The 17,986-nt window shown below is 39.9% G+C and overlaps 1 protein-coding gene across 2 annotated transcripts in view; it reads left to right on the top strand.

Annotated features, from left to right (window-relative positions):
• The window catches only part of RAPGEF2 (Rap guanine nucleotide exchange factor 2), a 204,947-nt gene that overhangs the window by 76,137 nt on the left and 110,824 nt on the right, over positions 1 to 17,986 (top strand). For both annotated transcript variants that reach the window (XM_068402614.1, XM_068402613.1), the window contains exon 4: positions 7,601 to 7,684. In XM_068402614.1, coding sequence (XP_068258715.1) covers positions 7,601 to 7,684 — 84 coding nt within the window. The remainder of the gene's footprint in view (positions 1 to 7,600; positions 7,685 to 17,986) is intronic.

The raw sequence follows: 17,986 nt of genomic DNA, 5'->3' as shown, positions 1-17,986 counted from the left end.
TCTACCTGAGAGAATCATTGCACTTGAGGACATGTTTGACATCCCAAAGCACTTCAGGGATAATGTCTAATTGTGGCAATAGTTATTCAATTAAACAATGAAGATTATTGTTTAAAGCTACCTATAGCTTTCAGCATACAGAGGATAACCAAAATGAGCAAAGAGAAACAGACAGACTAATCTACTGAAACAATATCCTATGGAGCATAAGCTTGCAGAGCAATGTTCTTTCTAATTTCTTCTTGTGTAGTGCTTTAAATGCCTGAAAGAGGTCCCAGTTCTGACATGTCAAATTTTCATTGTTTCTGTTCCTCTCAAATGGAGATCTGGAGGCACGAACACTGTCTGTTCTGAACTACTCTGTGTTTGCTTTCTGAAATTTATTCAACTTTCAACAACATTGAGTATGATTTCATGAAAATGTAATCTGCTAGGTTCGTCTTGGTTTGTAATAGAAGTTCTTTTATCAAAACAGTTACAAATGTTATAGCTTGTAGGAATGGTACTATATCCAGTTTAAATGTAAGTCTTGAATGAATCCTTCAGTGGTTGGAATTTTAATGATTTCTGGAGAGAATAATTCTAACTATCTCTTTCACAACCAAGAAATTGTTCTTGCCAATTTCATGAACTTGTTATGAAGTAGCTTGGAAAATACATCTGAATTGGAAAATATTTCTGGGTGCTGATGTTTGATTTATGTTAGGGGTCCTTCCAGCATCTGATGTTGCTCAACCATTCAGTACAGTGTTGGAGGGAGAGTGACACCTCCGTTGTTTAGGTCTCAGGATAGACATATCTCCTGTAAAAGGAATGTTAAGCAGTAATTATATGGAAGCCATTTCCATGGTTGTTTCCACTGAGACCTGCATGCTGCTTAGCTTTTTTCAAGTGCTGTCTTAAAGGAGTTGGCTGATAAACCAATGACCAGAAGGTGGTCAGAGCAGCAAAGACTTCTGTTTTCTGCTTTCAAGTCCAGGTGCTGTATTTTGCACTGAAGTGATGTCTTTTTTGACAGAGTTAAAGCATGTTTGGCAGCAGTCATCACAAAGACTGGCAAATTCTTGCCACTGTACATACTTATGATGTTCATTATCTCAGTTGAACCAAATACACACAAGTAAGCATGTGCTAAATACAGTTCATTATTCCAGAGGTTTTAGTAGTGCTACACCTCATCTTGATGGAGAATGAGAATTTACATGGATTGCTCTTGTTAAAATGTAGGTATTTCTAAAAAAAGTTTTAAAGGAAAGTGATGTATCAGGACTTGTTAGGAGAGAGGAAGACACTACAGATAGTGTAGATATTTGAGATTTATTGGGTCTTTCAGCAGGTTGGCTTAAATCTTTATTGTAGCTGAATATTTTGGAAGGTTTTTCAGCACCTTATGTGGTCAGAAAACCTGAAAGCTAGAATTGGAACACCTGTGCTACTGGAGACAGGTGCCTTATAGAATCAGTATGTGTGGGGGACATGTATTGAAACGTGGTTTTTTTGTGCATAATTTCTTTGATATGCTGTTAATATTGATTCAGATTTATAGTTACAAACTTGGTATACAAGTGCTGCAGATTGCTCTAAATCAAAATAAAATAATTATAATTAGAATATAAAATTTCCATTTTAAGTAGTGTATATGTAGCTAGTTGGGGATCTGGAAATAAGGAGCTGCCCCTTCCAGTGAAGTAAATAGGTCATAGCATGAAGAGTTTGATACAAGTGCTGGAGACTTTGAGAGAGCTTGCAAACTTCTTGGATCTTGGCAGTCTGGAGATTTATAAACACTTCCTGATTTTTGAACTTTGAGTACCTCTGATGTCTCAAAGAACAGTCATATGCTAGAAAATGTAAAGGCTTAAGTCAGAAAATACTGTCTAACCTTATCAGCAGTGACAGCCCGGTGATGTCGTCATAGGCTATTGCACAATTATATGTAAGTGAAGTTTTCAAGCAGGACAGAGTGACAGCTATAAAGTTACTTTTCAAAGTTCTGTCTTCAGTTTTTTTGTGTCAAGCAGAAAAGTGTGCTATCTGGCTGCAGGTTGTAGTTGCATAAAAGGACTACGTCAAGGAAGCTGGGGAGGGAAACGCAATGGGAAGGCATTGCAATCCAGTCTCTGGATTTCCGTTTCTAGCTCCTGAATTCCCGTAAATCAAGCTCTCTTGCATTCTGGGAAATTAAATATAGATTCCCCAGGAAATCCCCTGCTCTCAAAAGTACTATAATGCAAGAGTCAAGATTTAAAGTAGCTTTATTTAAATCTTGTACAACTAACTTAAGTGCAGATTATGAATAAAGTCTACTTATTGGTGACTGTTCTGGTATTGGCTTTCAGTTTTGCACCACTTTAAGGTTGCTGCTAGAACTTGAGCATTCTGAAAACTATCAGTAGGTAGCTCTATCGTAGTAGCTAGAAGACATTAAATCTTGGTACCTGAATCCTTTTGTTGTTGTCTTCACAGAATACAAATTCTATCTTCTGCTAAAGATCTCTTGCTTTTCTGCTTCATACTCTTTAAGATATAGGCTCTTTCCTCTGTGCTGTAGTCAAATGCTTTGAGTGTATGTAGACATATGGGTATTAGTCTGATCGTAGTGCGCTAACACAAGTTACAGTTGCAGTGCAGCCGGTGTCTTGAGTCTGGCTGTAATCCTGTTGGTTCTATAAAGGATGGATGGAAGTTTGTGTCACCAAGGTTTCACTGGGGCTTTTGTTGGCTTTAATATAGCTAGGACAGAATGACTACATGTATTGATTTGTTCTTCTGTCTGCCCCTTAATGTGTGACTCCTGGGTTGACTTAGTTCTGATTCTCTGCAGGATAAATTGCCTATGTCATCTTACTTTCTTGGTAATAAATCTTGTTTTCTGTAACTTGGGGAAGTGGATAGCTGTGCTGCATTCAGTAGGCAATATGACTTTAACAGTCCTAAGTTTCATCCAGATGAATATTCAGAACACTAGATGAGCTGGAAAAAACAAACTAAAAGCAAACAACCCAAAGGAACCCCCACCAGTGTTACGTATTTGAAGCAAATGTACTCCATCACTTAAGGCCAACAAGTAAAGTAATTTCTTGCCTGCAAAGAAGATCTGTGAATGCCTTCTTGGAAATGTGCAACACATGCCGTAACTTCTAATTTCAAGTATTTCCACTCCAGCTGTGCATGCAGCCTTGCAAGACTGGATGGAGGGTGGGGACAGGAACTCAAAACTAGGTAGGAGAAGTGCTGTTTGCCTGAGCTGGGTGGGCTTTGATTTCAGCCTGATGTGGATCGTTCACTGCACTTCCAGTCTCCTAGTGTCTGACAGCTGCTGCTTCAGTGCTGGTGGTGATGATGGACAGCAGTGGTACCCTTACAAAACTAGTCATTGGAAGATCTTACCTAAGCAAATGTCTCCTTTCTGTATCAGCTTGACTGACAGGTGCTACCGGACCCTCCCCTCAACAGTCCCCAGACCAAAAAACCAAACAAATCTCCCTTTAAGGATGCCTTTGAGGGGAAGTCATCGGCATCTATTCTGCTTCAGCTGATTCTGGATGAAGTGCTTACATGCAATTAATACCTTTCTGCAAACCCATTCAGGGATGTGTCCTGTCCACAAAAGAACCCTTTTTAGCACAATTTGTAGTCGTCCCTTGACAGAGGAAATATCCTCAGGAGGACAAATAGTTTCTAGATAGCGCTGTGGACTGCCAGTAGTAGGCAGTATTCTAGCAGTGAAAGAAAACTGCATAATTAGGCTTAGATTTATTATCTAGAATTCAATTTTGATGTTTAAAAACAAAGCGTAAAACATGATTGCAAAGAAAACCTTTCAAATGTGAATATTCTACATTGGGTAAAACAGTATTTGCAAGAGTCCTCATGTGGCTTGAAAAAATGCTTTTGTAGTTCAGTATAGGCTGCTTCTGTAGTTCCTTTTGTTGTTCATTACAGGTACAAAAGTCCTGAAGAAAGCAAAATGCATTGTTGTTGAATAAATGTCAGGCATAGTACAGAAAACATAGAAACTTGATTGAAAGCCCCACCTGATGTTTAATAGGATTGTGGAAAGCCCAGGATCCTTAAAATGAAAGAATTGCACGTGTTTTTTGTAACAGCACTGTCTAGCAAAAGCTGTCTGTCAGATGGCTTTGTTGAGGTGTAATTCTAAAGAACTGAAAGTATAGCAAGTGTTGAGAAACGCAGAGTTAAATATATTTTCATATGAAAGGAATAGATAAGTCTTTCATTTATCTGTGTTTTTTTTTTTTGAGGGAAGCATGCGTGTTCTGGAGGAAGGAATGTATTTGCTATACGTGTGGGGTTTTTTTCAGATGTTTTGTTCAAGACTATATTAAGACACTAGTAGTTGTAAGAATGAAGAGCATGAAAATCCATCAGTGTTCTTTGCTCTTGAAGACTGTCCTGGAAATATTTATTATGTTTTGGCTGGTAATGAAAGTTTAAAAGCATGCATGATGTATTTTGGGGAAGGTACCTTGAATGCAGACATGTTCTGTAGTAATCTTCCACTATTGTGACGCAGTAATATTGAAGATTTTTTTTTTTTATTTGGATAATGAAGGAATTGAGCACAGTAGAATTGTTTTGTTTCACACAACAGGATGCAAGTACGTTAGAGCTTAGAAATTCTCAAGCATGGCTGTAAGAATAAAAAGTTATCAAAGTACACACAAAGCAAAAAAAAAAAAACCCAATCAGATGGTAGTCCTAAAGTTTTGATTTATTTTTTTTAATCAGTACTTTCAGCTGTCAAATGAACAGATGCTTCCATTGATTATGTATAAAATGGATAAAGTATGATGTTCGTGACAGAGAAGTGAAAAGGAGCAACAGCTGTTGAAGAGCTAACTTGCAAAGAAGGTGGATAAACCTGTGAACTGGCAAAAAAAAAGACAAAACTGAGTTGGATGATTAAATGAGTGAGAAGTCATGCTGTGTGTGATCAAATAAGAAAAATGTAAACTACTGCAGTTAAATGTATAATCATTACAGCTGTTTGTTAAATGATTCAAAGGGAAATTCAAAAGTAGCATTAAGATGAATTTGAATATTGAACATCTTGACTAATGCTTGTGAAAGCTAGTGGCTGCCTTTCTTTTGGGAGATAAAGATCCCCAATGAGAAAAGATAGCTAAAGCCCATTACAAACAGGTGATTTGACAGAAGGATTTAAAATAGTTCATCAACTCTTAAAAGAGAGGGGGGGTGAAAAGCTTTTGTATTTCTAGATTTGCAAAAGTTAAAATATTTTACTATTGGTTTAAATATGTTTTTTAAATTCTTGTTTCTATTAATTTATCCCTGGTAATGGCTTGCTGTAAAAGTATAAACAGATCTTCTAGATTACTTTTCCTTTAGAGTCACAAAGCCTGTGACCTCAGGTGAGGTTCTTTTCTGTCGGACTACACTTTTATGCTTAGTCAAATTGGCAATATTTAGGAAAAGGGGAAAAAAAAAAAAACCCCACAAATTCTTACGTGATAATATAATGCACTCTAATCCACATGGAAAAATTCATTGACATCCTTGTAGAGTAACTTCGCAGCAACTTGGGAAATCACTCAGTCTAACAGCCATTGCTGAAAATGACTATTTTGGAAACTTTCAACTATGCTAATTAGTGCAGATTATTTGTGTTTAGGCTGGCATCTATTAAAAAGCAGAAACAACAAAAAACCCAACAGACTTGCAGTTCAGCAGCAATGCCTGTCAGCTTAGGGCTCGTTTTGGGGGAAGAGTGTTTGAAGATGCATGGCTTAACTCAGGTGCATGTTTATGCTTTTGAAAACCATATTTTCTTTTGAAGTAGTGGTTTTCTTGAGTTTATCTGCTTTAACCTGGTTCTCTGTACTTCTTGTGTACAATGTTGATTGTTCTAGACTAACAAGTTTGAGGGCAATACAGGTCCATGTGAGAAGCAAGCATGTGAAGCACACCTCAGAAAAGGCAGCTTGGTGCACTTCAACTATGTAAATCAAAATGGTTTGTTTTAGCTGTGATACCATGTTATCTCTTCATTTTCTGTTGTCTGTCAGTATAAAGTAGTATTTCCTGAAGTGTTCGTTTTGAAGATGTTAGGCCTTCACTGATCAGTGAGGCTTCAGTGATCAAGTCATAGGCTGGTAGAAAAGAAAGGTCATAGATCGTGTCCTCAGTTTCCTCTGTTAATTCTCCATGTTCCTGGTTTTTGTCCTTTCTCTCGTGGTTATTATGAAGTGCAAAATAGAAATGGAGCACATTTTTAGATTTGATGGTTTGCTGTTTTGCTCTCAGCTGTTTTAGGCCAGCTCCCTCTCTCCCTTTATAACTTCAGCTTTCCTTTTAGAAAGTGTAATATATTGAGTGCCGAGGAAAAATTCGCTCTTGTTTTGAGGACCCTGCTGTGTAGGTACTTCTTAAATTGAAGTTCTTGAAATGAAAAACATGCTGCTAACATGTACATAGCCTACTTAGATTCGAGATTGGGTTTTAATACTATGCTGTCATCGTCATTAAAAGATATGGGCTGTTGTTGCTTGAAGTTAGAACTAAATTGTTGCTAAAGACTTGAGACGTAATTTAAAAGAATGAAGGTGCTACAGGTTAATTAAGTAATCTGCATCTCTTAGTGTCACTAGGGGCATGGTTTTCAGATAAGGATGCTCATGTAGTTTGTAACAGCATACTTGAATCCAATTAGTGAGTTTCCTTGGAAGAAGCAGTAGGGGTGGTAAAACTGAAGTAAAGTACAGATATTCTCAGTGTTGACTGTCAAAATGGCACAAGATTTCTACTGCAGCTATTTCCACTAACCTTGAAGTATTTTATTTTCCTGTCTAAACATTATTTGAACTTACCCAAGAACTTATCTAAGCCTCTGAAAAGGATTTTGTATTACTCAAGGAGCAAGATCTGAATCTACAGTAGAATGAACTGGGTCTGGATGACAAAGTCCTCATCCAGTTCCTTTATAGGATTAAGAGAGGGGAAAAGGAACTCTTTGTCCCTTTTATTGAGAATTTATTCTTGTGCCAGGAAGAGGCATGAAAGGGGCAGTGCGTAGTAGCAGCAGATAAAGCTGACTAACAAATCTGATGTAGGTTTACCATCTGCAAATGTATCCAATGCTCTCTTACCTTGTGGGAAGGCAGACTGATGCCAAAAGGCAAATTTCTTGAAGAAAGGGTGAAGAAGGAGATGGCTAGAATTGGGAAAGGAAGCCTTTTTTATAGAGGGGAAGATGCTACTGTCCTCTTCAGGAAGAGGAAGTAATGGATTCGACAGAATACAATATATTTACAGTAGCTTGACTTCATTTTAATCACTTTCAATTATATTTCATTAGATTTGTGCTGTTACCAAATGGATAGATATATGCTTTTTAAACAGTGAAGTAAACGAAATGAGGCATTCTAATAATATATATATTTGCAGGTGGAAATTAGAATAGTTTGACCGAATCGTTTTGTAAATGATTGAACTGTGGTTTTCTTCCATAATTTTGAGCATTTTTGCGTCTTTGATGTTTTTCATACTGTAAGTTTGTTAGTGCTATGAGTAACTTAACTCAAGTGTCTTAAACTACATCCTCTTTTTTTCATTCCAGCCCTGATGATATTGGTACCTGTTGGTATATCCTGCTGTCTGGTTCAGTCTTCATTAAAGAATCTATGTTTCTTCCAAGGAGCAGGTACGTCAGCTATGAATGCACTGCGTTCTGTATTTTAAACACAAATCATGAGTTGTAGAGAATTTTTAGAATTAAAAGGCAATGTTTTATGCTTAATGAAACACAGAAGTACATACATAAACATACTTTTTCCAAACTTACTAGCTGTGGTAATTGTTTTATGTCCATAGCTAGAATTGAAAGCCCATGATTGTGGACAGTGTACAGGCACCCAAAGTGTCATGCAAATGCTGTCGATTAAAAAAAATAAAACCCCTCAAAACCTGACAAATGGAGTGAAGTACTGAGTAGTCTGTTCCTGTGAGTAACCAAGCTTTAAATATAGGATGCACTAGAGCTTATGATGCTTTCCTGAGGCTTTACTTACATGGACAAGTCTTCAGTGTATGTTTGAGCATATGCTTAGATCATGTTACTGCCAGTTTTGCTACTTCTGTTTAAAATTGTGCTTCTTGTAAAAGAATTTGCGATGAAGAATGATATTTTACATGGAAAAGGATAAATTTGAATGTGAGATGCTCAAAATTTATATCACTACAGTAAATAAATTAATTATTGAGCTATGGAAAAAAATGCAAATGACTGCGAGGATTTTAGACTAAGGTGGCCGAGCTTGATCACTGTAGTGTAAGCAGAACAGAATCACTTGAAAATGCTGGTTATATGCATATTCATTCAGGCTACTGTAAAAGGCTTCTTTGAAGTAAATAGCATGTAACAAAATTTGTGAAAGGCGGAATGAAAGGATGACCCATGTCTGTATGGTATGATGAGAATGAAAGCACTAGAAACTTCCTTATGGTTTTAAACAGTGGGAAACCAGCTGAAAGCTAGTGTTGGTTGGCATATGAACAATTAGATGTTCAAATCTGCTTTTCAGTGGGAGAGCAATACTGGTCTTGGGACTTCCATTTGATGATGGTGGAATTTTCTTGGTGGAAGCAAATGTCTTGCATATGTAAGAGGACAGGCACTGCTGATAAAATATTTGATGTGCCATTGAACAGTACCGTCTATGATAAAGGTGCAAAACTGGTTATTGTAAAAAGTAGCACAACAACAGATTATAGGATTCCTACTGCTGGCAGATGGAAGAAAATTGTCCCATATGTCATCCATGAACAGACAATGCCAGAAAAAAAGCTGGCAGAAAGTGCTACCTTTAGATGCCAGGAGAAGGGATATATGATATCTGAATTAATGTAGGTTGGTTTTATATAGTCTGTGGCAAGAATCTTCTCTTCCTTTGAATTACAGCAATACGTGCTTCAGACATTTTTTGACACTTTGTGAGAAGTGAGATTTAATAAGATAAACAATGAGCTTGTGATTCTTCCTGGAAGAATGAACAGAAAATTACAGGTCCTATGACTCTAAGCAGAGCATTTAAGGGTAGTTCACCTGGAGAAATTCAGAAATGCCATCTGGGACAGTATCTGAGATCTTGGTGAATTTCAAGTGTGGAATTTGGCATTAGAAAAAGTTTCATAGTCGTGGATTGTAGTAAGGGGAAGACCGGGGAAGGCACGCTCGCGGGTGCTGGGGAACGGTCCGGAGTAAGCTACACATCTCAATGTGAGTATGGAAGCTTCTCGTTTATTAACAAAGAAAGCAGTGGTTATATAGACTATGCATATGTTAATCACGTGCCCCGATCGCACTTGTGATTGGTCCATAGGTTTACATATTCAGAGCTGTGACCACCCCCCCCCCTCCCGGATGTAGTTTTGCTTCCCGCGAAGCAGGCACCACGGGGTTCTTTGTTCTGCTCCGTGCAAGGGGAGTCCAAGGTTGCTAGCTCTGGGCTTAACCCTTGCTCAAAGCCTGGGTTGCTCAGACTGCTCAGTGGCACAAGATCGTGCCCCTTCTCACTTAACCAAACCTCTACAGTGGATGGGGTCAAGCAGCTGCCAAAGATGGTGTCTTGTCTCTCTTGCATTTGGTTCCCAATTTGTTAATTAACAAAGGTAACATAAGTCCATGAAAGCAAAATTAAGCAACTTTAATTTAATGGTATAAATTCGAAAGTATTTCTGGAGAGCAAAACTAGAGTCATTCTAGTGAGAGGCATTGTGCTCAGAAGCTATAGTTATTAGGAGGATAGAGGAGGGCCCTGCGTAAATTTAGAACAAGAGTAATCAGGATTTTTACTTTGTAAATGAGTAAACTACAATATGTGGGTCTTGGGCTCATCCATGAATAAGAAACTTGGGAAAAGTGAGAGGGCACCCAGTTTAAATTTCTGATTGGGAATACTGATGGGTAATAAGTGGGGTGTTTTTAAATTTTATTTTTTTATTTCTTTTAAAGCAAAAGCTTGAGAAGAAAGCTTTAGTTTTTCACCTTTACTTATGCTGTCAGGGAATTGCTCACAAGGAAATGGTAAACTTCTCAGAGATACAGACTTGCCCCTGCTGCTGGCTTTATCGAGCTCAGCTTCACTGAATGATGGCTGGGCAGTAGCTGGCCAAATTTAAAGTAAAATATATGTTTCCCCTGCGAGAGAATCAAGAGCATTTGCTATTCTTTGTTGTATTTCACTCTTTTAAAATGTATGTCTGTACAAGCCAAGGTAAAAGTAGCACCTAGTTAGGGTAATTCAGCTAGCCCTAATGAATAAATCTGCCTGCAATCTTGGAGGTGTTTTCTCAGTCCTGTGCTAAATTCCATCCTACTCTTAACTTTGTGGCTGTTGGCGATTTAGCCTGTAAGGAATAGGATGGAGTGCTATCTTCAGATTTATAGCTGAAGCTTGGGAGTACCTTAGTGCATTTGACTGCATATGCTCAGGATATTATTTGCATTTGGGGCCTCTATTAGCTAATTTAGTTGCGTTAGTTTCAGATATAGCATTCTCAGGCTGGTTGGTGCATAACACTGGAAATGCCATTTCGTTGTGTATTTTATGTCAGGTAAACTTAGTTTTGTTTTTTTTTCCTTCCAAATCATTATTTCCACGTCTTTGATTCCTAGTGCTAGATACCATTTAAAATTCTTTGGGGAGAGGAAGTGATGACTAGGGTTGACAGACAGATAATATATTGTTGGGAAGAAGAATGTCTTAAAAGCAATAAGAAAAAGTCAAGCAGTCTAAAAGTATAAGAAATTACCCACCCCTCTGCTTTCCCACTCAAACCGCAACTAAATAATAGTATAGCAGTCCAAAAATAAGCAGCTTTGTAATGTACTATATATGGTCAAATAGCTGCTAGTTGAAAGAGTTTGAAATGAGTGACATAGGTGCCAGTTTTGACAAAGTTATATAATTCAATGAGTGACTTGTAAAACTACTTGTAACTAGTTACTTCACAAGTCTTTAATTCAAAATTTAAAAAAAAATGTTCAAGATGGAATATTGGAATACATGAAGTCCTAAATCAAGTAACTTGTTTTGGAAACCTTAACATCTAAACCATGTCTGTTTTGTGAAAATACCATGAGTATCATTTTGTTTCCCTGTCATAATATAGTTTAGCTTGGATTTGTTCAAATACCAAGGCATCAGCTAGCAAATAGTGTTCATAAGATAAGGCTGGATTTTATTCAGTTAACTTATTATTTTGGGAAAACTTACAGTTCAGAGTTTTAAAGAATTTTGACCTGAACAATTGAAGTTGCCATATTTTTGGTGACATAAAGTAAGCTAAATCTTTTTCTCCTATTTAATTTCTGTAAATTGCAACAGTGAAATTTATTTTGACAGCTTAATGTGAGGAAGATTTTTTCCCCCATATTTTACTATTAACAGTTTTCATACTTACTCCTTTTCTTTAACATATCAGGCACATATTACGGTCTAACTAAACCATAATTTCCCCCCTCCCAGCACGACCACCAAACTATCAGAAATTAACACTTGGTCCTCTGTCCTGGTTTGGCCCAAACCAGGCCAATTAGTCTTGGAGAAACCAAGGTCACTGCTAAATTCCTCACTGCTTACGAGTGAAGAGCCGAAGGGGGGTTGCACCTGCAGGGAGGAGCAGACAGGGCAGGTGACCCAAGATTGACCAACGAGGTATTCCGTCCCATACATGTCATTCTCACTTTCCTATTTATCACTAACCCACTGCCTCCTGGAGGTGGGGCCCAGGAGGGAGGGGCCCTCCTGTCTCCCACTGATTGGTACCAGCTTTGCCAGTTTCCAGTTCAAAGCCTGCAGGTGTGATGGCAGAGAGCTATTACATTTTCCCCTCTGCCTGTGCTGGGGGGAGGTACTCAACAAATCTGTCACGATTTAAAGCTGGGCTGGCTATTAACCAGGTGGCAGATGCTCTCTGTTAACCCTCTCCCCCCCCCTAAGGGAAAGGGAAAAGGGAGAGAGACTTATGGGTTGAAAAGTTAAAACAGTTTTAATAAACTATAATAATGAAAAAGAGTATAATAACAATAATAATAGAAATAATCAAATATATACAAATATATACAAATATATACAAAGCCAAGACTGAGAGCTTGGAAATCCTCCTCAGGCAGAGTTGCTCCCCCAGTACAGGCAGAGGGGAAAATGCAGTACCTCCCCCCAGCACGGGCAGAGGGGAAAATGCAATAGCTCTCTGCCATCACACCTGCAGGCTTTTAACTGGAAACTGGCAAAGCTGGTACCAATCAGTGGGAGACAGGAGGGCCCCTCCCTCCTGGGCCCCACCTCCAGGAGGCAGTGGGTTAGTGATAAATAGGAAAGTGAGAATGACATGTATGGGATGGAATACCTCGTTGGTCAATCTTGGGTCACCTGCCCTGTCTGCTCCTCCCTGCAGGTGCAACCCCCCTTCTGCTCTTCACTCATAAGCAGTGAGGAATTTAGCAGTGACCTTGGTTTCTCTAAGACTAATTGGCCTGGTTTGGGCCAAACCAGGACATTCCACCCCTTATTCCATACCATTCATATCATACTCAGATCACCACTACCTTTTCATTTTCAAATATATATACACATATCACTAGTTTATGATTCATCTCTATACAAAAAGTCCATTAAGTTCATTTGGTTCAGGATTGTGGGTTTCCATCTGGCTAGCAGTCTCTCAGCAGTCTCTCTGGCTAGCAGTCTCTCTTTTGTCATGGTTCGTGCCCACGGGTTGCAGGGTAAAGATGTCAGACTCGAGGAGGTTACTGGACGCCACTTGATGAAGCTAGCTCCGGTCTCATTACCACTGTCTTAACCTGAAAGACACTTATGCAGTAACAACATACAGTTCAGAATTAAGTATTCTCACCCAGAATCAGATCACCTTCAGGGACGCATCGGACTTCACCATTTTGCAACATCACCCACCAAGTACATCCAGGTCCCTGAGCAAAAGCAATCCCACGAATGGGTTTACCTTTGCCCGTTACAGGAAGAATCCAGACAGTTTTTCCCAATAGATTCCTTTCATGCACCACCGGGACTTTATCTCCTTCTACTGTATGTAGAAGGTCTGACTGAGCAGGGCCAGCTCGATTGATAGATCCCCTGGTGTTAACTAGCCAGGTAGCTTGTGCCAAATGCTTATCCCAGTTTTTAAAGGTTCCACCCCCCATTGCTTTCAGGGTAGTTTTTAACAGCCCATTATGCCGTTCAATTTTCCCAGAGGCTGGTGCATGATAGGGGATGTGATATACCCATTCGATGCCATGCTCTTTGGCCCAGTTATCTATGAGACTGTTTTTGAAATGAGTCCCATTGTCCGACTCAATTCTCTCTGGCGTGCCGTGTCGCCACAAGATTTGCTTTTCAAGGCCCAGAATAGTGTTCCGGGCAGTGGCATGGGGCACAGGGTATGTTTCCAACCATCCGGTGGTCGCCTCCACCATGGTAAGCACATAACGTTTACCCTGGCGGGTCTGAGGGAGTGTGATGTAGTCAATTTGCCAGGCCTCCCCATATTTATATTTCAACCACCGCCCCCCATACCACAAAGGTTTTAACCGTTTGGCTTGCTTAATTGCGGCGCATGTTTCACAATCATGGATAACCTGTGCAATAGAGTCCATAGTTAAGTCCACCCCTCGGTCACGAGCCCATCTGTATGTTGCATCTCTCCCTTGATGACCTGAAGTGTCATGAGCCCACCGAGCTAAAAATAGTTCACCTTTATGTTCCCAGTCCAAATCTATTTGGAACACTTTAGCAGCTTGATCCGCTTGTTGGTTGTTTCGATGTTCCTCAGTTGCCCGACTTTTAGGTACGTGAGCATCTACATGACGTACCTTCACGACTAGTTTCTCTAGCCGAGCAGCAATATCTTGCCACAATTCAGCAGCCCAAATAGGTTTCCCTTTACACTGCCAGTTGCTTCGCTTCCACTGCTTTAACCACCCCCACAAGGCATTTGCCACCATCCATGAGTCAGTATAAAGATACAGCCTTGGCCACTTTTCTCGTTCAGCAATGCCTAAAGCCAGCTGGATGGCTTTTACTTCTGCAAATTGACTTGATTCACCTTGTCCTTCTGTGGCTTCTGTGACTCGTCATATGGGACTCCATACAGCAGCTTTCCACTTCCGATGCTTTCCTACAAGACGGCAGGATCCATCGGTGAACAGGGCATACTGCTTCTCATCCTCTGGTAATTCATTATATGGTGGGGCTTCTTCAGCACGTGTCACCTCCTTTTCTGGTGGCATTCCGAAGTCTTTGCCTTCTGGCCAGTCCATGATCACTTCTAAGATTCCTGGGCGATTAGGGTTTCCTATTCGAGCCCTCTGTGTAATTAATGCAATCCATTTACTCCATGTAGCATCAGTTGCATGATGGGTAGTGGGAACCTTACCCTTGAACATCCAGCCTAGTACTGGTAATCGAGGTGCTAGGAGAAGTTGTGCTTCAGTACCAATTACCTCTGAAGCAGCTCTAACTCCTTCATATGCTGCCAGTATCTCTTTTTCAGTTGGAGTGTAATTTGACTCGGAGCCTTCTCAATAAATCTGTCACGGTTTAAAGCTGGGCTGGCTATTAACCAGGTGGCAGATGCTCTCTGTTAACCCTCTCCCCCCCACTAAGGGAAAGGGAAAAGGGAGAGAGACTTATGGGTTGAAAAGTTAAAACAGTTTTAATAAACTATAATAATGAAAAAGAGTATAATAACAATAATAATAGAAATAATCAAATATATACAAATATATACAAAGCCAAGACTGAGAGCTTGGAAATCCTCCTCAGGCAGAGTTGCTCCCCCAGTACAGGCAGAGGGGAAAATGCAGTACCTCCCTCCAGCACGGGCAGAGGGGAAAATGCAATAGCTCTCTGCCATCACACCTGCAGGCTTTTAACTGGAAACTGGCAAAGCTGGTACCAATCAGTGGGAGACAGGAGGGCCCCTCCCTCCTGGGCCCCACCTCCAGGAGGCAGTGGGTTAGTGATAAATAGGAAAGTGAGAATGACATGTATGGGATGGAATACCTCGTTGGTCAATCTTGGGTCACCTGCCCTGTCTGCTTCTCCCTGCAGGTGTGACCCCCCCTTTGGCTCTTCACTCATAAGCAGTGAGGAATTTAGCAGTGACCTTGGTTTCTCCAAGACTAATTGGCCTGGTTTGGGCCAAACCAGGACATCCTCTCACCGTTTCCTCTGAGCATCTGTACCCTGAAGCAGTTCACATGGTAGAATGAGGTTTATGTATGAAGTCCAGGAAATAAATGAGCAGAAAATACAATTCCCTGAAGGCTGTCCTGGCTCTCCTGTGTTTTCACATGGTCACTGACAGCAGTAATGTGACAGTCCCTCAAAATATCTTTTTGAATGCCCGCAAGCATCTCTAAGTCTGCTCTGTGCTCTCATCACATTTGCTCAGCTGCTTGGACTTCCCATGTGGTTTTTGTTCCAGGACTTTGCTTCTAGTGTAAATTTTACTGTGGTCTTTCATCTTATTTGACTTGCAGCTGCACTGCAAAAACGTCTCCTAGATCTCCCACAGTTAACCTTGTGCTTGCCTGTGGCCTCCATGACCGTAGGATGCAACTAACTTAGCAGCAACAAAATAGAGAATTGCTGGGCAGTTTTTCTCAGAGCAGTAGGCTCTGGTGCTTGCGTTTTTCTGCTTTTCTGCTAGAATTCTACACCTAGAATGGTGTGTGCTGTGCTGCTCAGGCACATGGTGATGCCGACTTGCCACCTGCAAGCCTGGCTTTGTTCTTGTCTTTAACTGCTCACTCATCTACACTCTTCCCTTGCTGTAGTCTCTCCTTTTCCTTCCTTACTGCCACACCCAACCGCTTCTCCCCTCACCACTTCGTATGGTGATGGAGAGCTGCTCTGCCTTTGGCAAGTTCTCAAATTTTACATACGAGGGCAATTATTTAAGCTTTTTCCTCTAATTAAAAGATTAAGTTTTGAAGTTGAGGGAACATCTGTTTTTTCTTCAAAATTAAAAGTGTTTTATCTATTTAAATATTGAAGATTTAGCCCTCTGGTCTTTCCTATACTAAAACAACTTAAAAAATGGAATAGAATAATGAATTCTACTGGAGAGCCATTGAAGAAATTATGGACTTGTTTCGAATGTGTTTAAAGCAGTAACAAAACTCAATTTGTGCAGAAGTGATTTGTCCTCGTCCAGGTGTGTCCTGATGAACTTAAGAAAGTAACCTCTCTCAGAAGAAAATTTGCTAGGGATTTTGACAGATAATGCATGTGAGTATAATAGTGCTGGAGCAGAGCTCTTGGCTGTGTACATGCATTTATACAGCTTTATGTATCCTGAAATTTACTTCCTAATTTTTGTGGTGCCTGGGACATGCTGTTAGGTGTGGTTTGCATATATCTGACTGATGATACATTCATATTTTGAATAGAGAACTGTGTTTGATCGATCTTTTCAGTGAATAAAATTACATTGATAGCTTTAATCACAACGATAAAATCCTCTCAATATATGACCCTAATATATTTGCAGGTTAGTGTTTATTAACAATAGCTATTGCTGTCTGAAACTTATGTGATAAAAGAATGAAATGTGTTTTAACTGAGAGTAACCAATATACACAAATATTTAAACCAAGGTAAATTTTCAATTGGACTAAGGATATTTTTTTTGCCCTGAGCAGGAAACTGAGAGTTTTAGAACAACGGACTTGAGGGAGGCTCAGGGTTGTACTTTTGGGAGCTGCTGATTTAGTTATTTAAGCTGCAGAGGGAGGTGATCAAGAGCTGTGCTGAGCTTATTGAGCTTTTCTCTGTTTCTGAGTTTTGCTTATGGCTAAGGATTTACAGTGTCATGATGGAAACACAAAGACCATACATTAGATCTTTGTAAAGAAAAATAACTCCCCAGGTTATGCTTTCAAGTCTGTTTAAGAAATTACTTGAAAATGTGTGCTTTGGATTTAGTTTGCCCTCAGAACTCTCGCTCTTTAATATAAAACTTTAATTTTTTGCTGCTAGTTGCTGCTGCTGGATTTTCCCCTGGCCTGTTTGCCGCTTCGTAATTTCTGTATCCAGCTAGTGCTGTTCTGAAGTCATGCTCATGACTGACTCTAAAAAGCTAGTGGGAAGGTATAGAGTATGGTATTGTTGTGGGCTTGTCGCCTTGTCTTCTGTCTGGTTTGAATGCCTTGGTTCAGCATTTCAGTCCATCAGCTGAAACTGAGGCATGGAGGAGAGTGATCTTGCAGTATGATCTAGGGAAGACTGAGATCATAAGCTGAAGAAGTTGGAAGAAGTAGTGGAGATGTCAATCCATTTATGACTGAGCATATGTCTACCATGAATTATTCACAAAGGATTTCAAATAGATGTCGAGAAAGTAATGCTAATTGCTTTGTACCATCTGCATCTACCTGAAAGACTGTGTATGTCCTTTTGGATGGAGATGTTTACTGTTACCTGCAAGCACAAAATTAGACTATCACAGTGCATGTGACTGTAATTACTTTTTGAGACTCAAACTCCTTGAGAGAATAAAAGCTTGCTTACAAGAGGGAACATTTTATTGGTAGTACCTGGTCTGGCCGTCTACCTTGAATCTGGTATCATAGCCAGTGTTAATCAGTGAGGCCTGGAGCTCACTGATGTCTGGCACTGCCTTCTTCCTTGTGAGGTGCTGGAGGAGCTGGAGCTGCCATGGGTTTGTCCCTGAGCTCAGCTGCCTGAGAGCTGGCTGGCAGGGAGGGCATGCAGGGAGGGTTTCAAGCTCTCTGAATCTGGCTTCCTCACTTAGGACATAGTCACAGTCAACTCCAGATGTAGTTGAATTAGCTAAGCCATAAATTAACAGGGTCTTGTATTGTCATATCACCTTTCATGATGCAGAGCACATGCTACTTGAACCAATAATGTCACCTGAAACTGTCCTTACTGTTCACAGAAATTAGTGTACAGTT

Source organism: Nyctibius grandis, chromosome 6 (assembly GCF_013368605.1).
Source record: "Nyctibius grandis isolate bNycGra1 chromosome 6, bNycGra1.pri, whole genome shotgun sequence".
NCBI classification, from domain to species: domain Eukaryota; kingdom Metazoa; phylum Chordata; class Aves; order Nyctibiiformes; family Nyctibiidae; genus Nyctibius; species Nyctibius grandis.
The sequence above is the reverse complement of the archived record's forward strand: the minus strand, read 5'-3'. Positions and strand labels throughout refer to the sequence as shown.